This window comes from Scophthalmus maximus, chromosome 21 (genome assembly GCF_022379125.1).
Source record: "Scophthalmus maximus strain ysfricsl-2021 chromosome 21, ASM2237912v1, whole genome shotgun sequence".
In the NCBI taxonomy this organism is placed as follows: domain Eukaryota; kingdom Metazoa; phylum Chordata; class Actinopteri; order Pleuronectiformes; family Scophthalmidae; genus Scophthalmus; species Scophthalmus maximus.
The window spans coordinates 14,580,001-14,585,000 of NC_061535.1; the positions used below are offsets into that span (position 1 = coordinate 14,580,001).

The 5,000-nt window shown below is 47.5% G+C and overlaps 1 protein-coding gene across 4 annotated transcripts in view; it reads right to left on the minus strand.

Annotated features, from left to right (window-relative positions):
- The window catches only part of LOC118291519 (disco-interacting protein 2 homolog C-like), a 32,029-nt gene that overhangs the window by 642 nt on the left and 26,387 nt on the right, over nt 1-5,000 (minus strand). For all 4 annotated transcript variants that reach the window (XM_035619824.2, XM_047329915.1, XM_047329916.1 and 1 more), the window contains 7 exons: nt 4,537-4,705; nt 3,539-3,709; nt 2,703-2,764; nt 2,541-2,598; nt 1,108-1,182; nt 411-585; nt 199-322 (listed from right to left, as the gene is read on the minus strand). In XM_035619824.2, the coding sequence (XP_035475717.1) occupies nt 199-322; nt 411-585; nt 1,108-1,182; nt 2,541-2,598; nt 2,703-2,764; nt 3,539-3,709; nt 4,537-4,705 (834 nt within the window). The remainder of the gene's footprint in view (nt 1-198; nt 323-410; nt 586-1,107; nt 1,183-2,540; nt 2,599-2,702; nt 2,765-3,538; nt 3,710-4,536; nt 4,706-5,000) is intronic.

Sequence of the window (5,000 nt, forward strand, 5' to 3'; positions counted from 1 at the left end):
CACTAGAGGGCGGCGCAACTCCACAATGAACACGTCTGACAGACGCCGTCGTCAACCTTTAATCTGACGTTCTGATTTTCCTCACTGGCTAATCTCCACGACTGCGTCCGTCTCGAACCTGCAGACGGATTATCTGTGACAAGGCGTCGCTGCGAGACTGAACCAGAGCTAAAGGAGTTCACGTCCCTCGGTACGTACCACTCCATGATGCTCTTGTGTGCTCGTATGACGGAGGTCTCGATGTCGATGGGGTGGTACCTCATCCCCCGCAGCTCCATGGCCTCCTCCAGAGCTCCGACCACGAACAGAGCGTCGTGTCTCTCTGGTCACAGAAACAGAAAACAGACACGCAGTTGTTGAGTGGAGAACGAGCACCGGTACGTGAAGAGACGACGAGGTGGGAAACTGACCTCCGTTGGCGTCGGTGAGCTCCGTGCGGCGGAGGAAGCCCAGGTAGCCCGTCCGGGCCCAGACCGTCTGCGTGTCGCCGAAGCTGAGTCTGGAGTTGAAGTGGTCGGACTGGAGGACCTCCTCGCCGTAGCCGCTGTAGTAGCCGCTGCCGTTGTGAGCGCTGTGCACCCAAATCTGCAGGAGGCACAGACAACGATTTACATTCAAGGACAGAAAGAGGATTCATACAAAGTGTTTTTAAGAAAGTAGAAGAGGAAAAGGTTGAGAGGAAGGAGGAAACAATGTGTCAAAGAGATAGAAGAAAGAGGAAAAAGAAAGGAGAACAAAAGATAAGACGCAAAAATAAAGTGCAAAGAAAATGAGAAGACAAAAGGGGAGAATAGATAGGACAGAGAAAAAACAGAATAGAATAGAAACAAGATGAAATACTAAATAGGTGAAAAGAAAGAAAGAGAGAAGAATGAGAAGAGATAGAAGAAAGAGGATACAGAAAAGCTAAGAGAATCAAAGATAAGACCCCTGAAAGAAAATGCAACAGATAGCCAGGAAAAGAAAAAGAGACAAAAAAGGACAAAAGGGGAAAATTGAAAATCTGAAAAGACGCGGAAAGAAGAGGCACAGAGAGAAAACACAGAATTGAAAATAAATGACGTAAAGAGAGAGAAAAGAGGAAGAGAAGAGCTCGTGTCTGTCGACCTCTCCGAGGTGCGAGTCTCCCAGCGGCCCCTTCGTCTCCGGGTTGGCGATGATGATCCGAACTCCGGGCAGGATCTGGAGGAGGAGAAGAATCAGTCGTCATGGTTACGGCTACATCATGAATACAAATCTAAAAATAGATCACAGCTTCATCTTCCCCCCTCCTCGAGTTCACATGTTTGTGACTTCATCAGGCGACATGAGGAGCAGATGCGGGATTATCAAACCTCACTTTTGTTTTTCCTCCCACGTGAAGGAGAAACATTCTGTTCAAAGACGAATAAAGAAAAATGATTTCCTCCTCCTCCTCCTCTTCCTCCTCCTCCTCCTCCTCTTCCCACATGCAGTGAGTCAAAACACACAGCAGGCCGGCGGCTGACCGGCCCTGAGACGACGTGACGTCTCCGCGTGTGTGTGTGTGTGTGTCATCGTGGGGGAGGACGAAGACGAGGACGAAGACGAAGACGAAGACGAAGACCAACGTCTCCTCAGGCTCCAGGAAAAAGAATTGTCCACGCTCAGATTTCAACATGCAGCCGTGGATGAAGACTCGGTGTCCTCGTCGATGTGATCCGTCAGACTGTGGTTATTTCTGTCACGGTGATGCGCGTGTGTGTGCGTGAGTGTGAGTGTGTGTGAGTGTGAGTGTGAGTGTGTGTGAGTGTGTGTGTGAGTGTGTGTGAGTGAGTGTGAGTGTGTGTGTGTGAGTGTGTGTGAGTGTGTGTGTGAGTGTGTGTGAGTGTGAGTGTGTGTGAGTGTGTGAGTGTGTGAGTGAGTGTGAGTGTGTGTGTGAGTGTGAGTGTGTGTGAGTGTGTGTGTGAGTGTATGTGAGTGTGTGTGAGTGTGAGTGTGTGAGTGTGAGTGTGAGTGCGTGTGTAAGTGTGAGTGTGTGTGAGTGTGTGTGAGTGTGTGTGAGTGTGTGAGTGTGCGTGTGAGTGCGTGTGAGTGTGAGTGTGAGTGTGTGAGTGTGAGTGTGTGTGAGTGTGTGTGTGAGTGTGTGGGCACGTTTCCCCTCATCTTTCTGAATCCTTTGTTTAGCCCCCTCGCCTCAGTTGCCCCCCGAGTTCTGCCTCTCAGGCAACATGAATAAAAAAAAATATATATTTATTTAAAGGAGCAGTCAGTGATTTTGAAGAAACGCCCACGCATCACGCGCTCAGACGGGGACGGAGGAGGGCGGATGATCCAGAGCTCGTCATCCTGGACTCATCGGCCGAGTGTGGGCAGACTCGCAGTCGAGAGCAGAAATAACTCTGGAGTCTTCTGTCACTTTGAAATTCAAGAAGTCTCCACACCAAAAACTTTGCACTGATTGAAATCCACGGATTTAACAGTCGGGTTTAAATCGTATGTTGGAGGGTGATTTATTTTAGAAAGAGGAGGGAACATGAAGCCACATGTTCATCTCCATCAGGGTCGTCGCGCTCGCTCACCTTGCCGGACTCCATCAGCGGCAGACTGTGAGGAGAACCTCGCTCCACCAGCCGAACCCTGAGGGACACAAACGTGAAGGTGTCACACATTTTGTGCGATGACGGAACGAAGAAAAGGAAAAAGAGAGAAAGAGGAGAAGAAGACGGATGATGGGACTGTACCGGTCGTGGCGCAGCGCTCTCATGTCCACGTACACAGTGGTGGGGTCCGGTCCTGAAGTGCCCTGCAGCCAATCACAGCACAGACACAAGTGAGCATGTGACCTTCTACAGGAAGTGTCCACAGAGATCCATGTGATTTTTCTTTTCTGGCTCTTGTTCGCATTTCACAACAAAAACAGAGACGTGAGGCCACAGACACAATGATCTCAAAAGTTTTAAATCATTAAATGTTGTCCATAAAAAACAAGAAAAAAGTTTATTTATCTTAAATGGAAAAAAAAATCGGATTTAGCAAATTTGTATTATTTATCGTTTGTATTAATAAACAAGAGAGAAAATAAAATGTATCTCTGCAGTTGCCAGTTAATCTGAAACAAGATTGTGACCTAACAGCAACATTATTAAATATAATAACAACAAACATGACTGTTATTCTCATTATCATAATTTAGAAGAAAAATTCAATTTAAAAAAACACATTTACAGGAGGAAGAATCTTATCCTCTTCACTTCAATGTGAATTTATTTACAACCTATTAACTTTGTCATTCATCCGCATTGATATAAAAAAAGCTGCTCACTGTCGACAGACACTGCACAGACAAATGTCCATTATATTCATATATTACGTGTATTTCGATATATATGAATCTTTTCGGATGTGTGTAACACACATTGAAATTACTTTGAGTGAAACATGTTTTAATCCAAGTGACGTCTCAGTCACACGCTCCACATGCAGCCGTCACAGTGAATATTTTGTTCTACAAAAAGCCAATATGAAGGATTATTATGAATTGTGTGGACGGCAGACATGGACGTAGCTGTTGTCCCACCTGCAGGCAGATGGCCAGGTTGACCCTGCAGCCGAACGCCGTGCTGACGGAGCGCGGGTGAAGGCCGAGGTCCTTGAACAGCTTGGAGAAGGAGTGCGTGAGCGACATCCTGGGCCTCTCCTCCGCCACCACCACGCAGGCCCGGACCCGGGACAGATCCAGACCCCGAGCCTGCGGACGGGGAAACAGAGAAAACAGAAAAAGATTTTGAATTTCAGGATCTGCATATTTTAGAAGCTGGAAGAAAGACAATTATGGATGAATCATAACGAGCCCTCACAAAGGCGGACACTCTGTGTTCAGCTCCAGCAGTCTCCATGGAGACTTAAAGACAGACGGTCACTAAAATTAACTCGGCGGATCTGCGTCGGCGACCAATCAGACGAGGCCTCGGGCCGAGCAGACGGGAGTCGGAGTTTATTAGAGGAGGAGGAGGAGGGAGGTCAGTTACACTTGAGGACAGATGAGTGGTCACGTGTCCTGAAACTGAATCCGTCCGTACGACAGGACGGTGACATCACTTTCTGTCAACTGTTTCTGTAGTTTGGATAAACTACAGAAACAGATACAGGAATATTATTTCCACCTTCTCTAACACAGCGGGATGGAGCGTCAGCACCTTACAGTAATCGGTTCAATCGATCAGAGGTAGGGAATCGAACGCCCGTACCCTGGTGAAACACACTAAGCCACACAAGCTGCTTGGACCAAACGCTGCGGAAGGAACTAAAAAAGTTCCTTTCACATGTTCATATGATTTATCTACTGCTGGTGTTTGTAGTTTTCTGATCCTCCATCACCAGGAAGTCATGTAATATTAGATTTTTTTTTTATTTTTCAGATGTTCTGCAAGTTTAATTTCTCCGTCATCTTAAGTTTTTGAAGCGTCATATTTTGTAGCACACAAATAAGAAAAACAAAAACTTCTTGGCTTCCTGAAAAACAATAATAATCCCTGCCCCCCCCCCGACTCCACACGTGGTCTGTGCCCGACCGACCTTGAGCGCCTCGGTCTGCAGGCCCAGGCCCTTGGTGCACAGCTCCATGACGCTGTAGGAGCAGAAGGTGTCTCGCACCCTCAGCTGGCTGACGGCCAGCAGCCACAGCGCCGGGTTGGACTCCAGCTCCACGGGCGGGATCAGGATGGACTGGTGGCCCGAGTACACGCTGCGGAGCGGAGCGGACGACAATCAGACACACAATATTGTACATTTTTCAATTTCAGGGGGTTCATCACCGGAACCATTTGTTACAGAAGTAGACGGAGGACACATTAACCGGTTGCGCCCGTTTCGATTCCAGACGACGTTCAGGAGCAAGAGGACGTTGCTCTCACCAAAGTTCAGAATTTACGAGCAGCGGAATTTTTTTTTAAAAATAACCGGACCTGAGATCTGGAGCCAGAATTTGAAGATTTGAAAACAAAGGGTCACAGACGAACATCACCGCAGTTTTTCAGTTT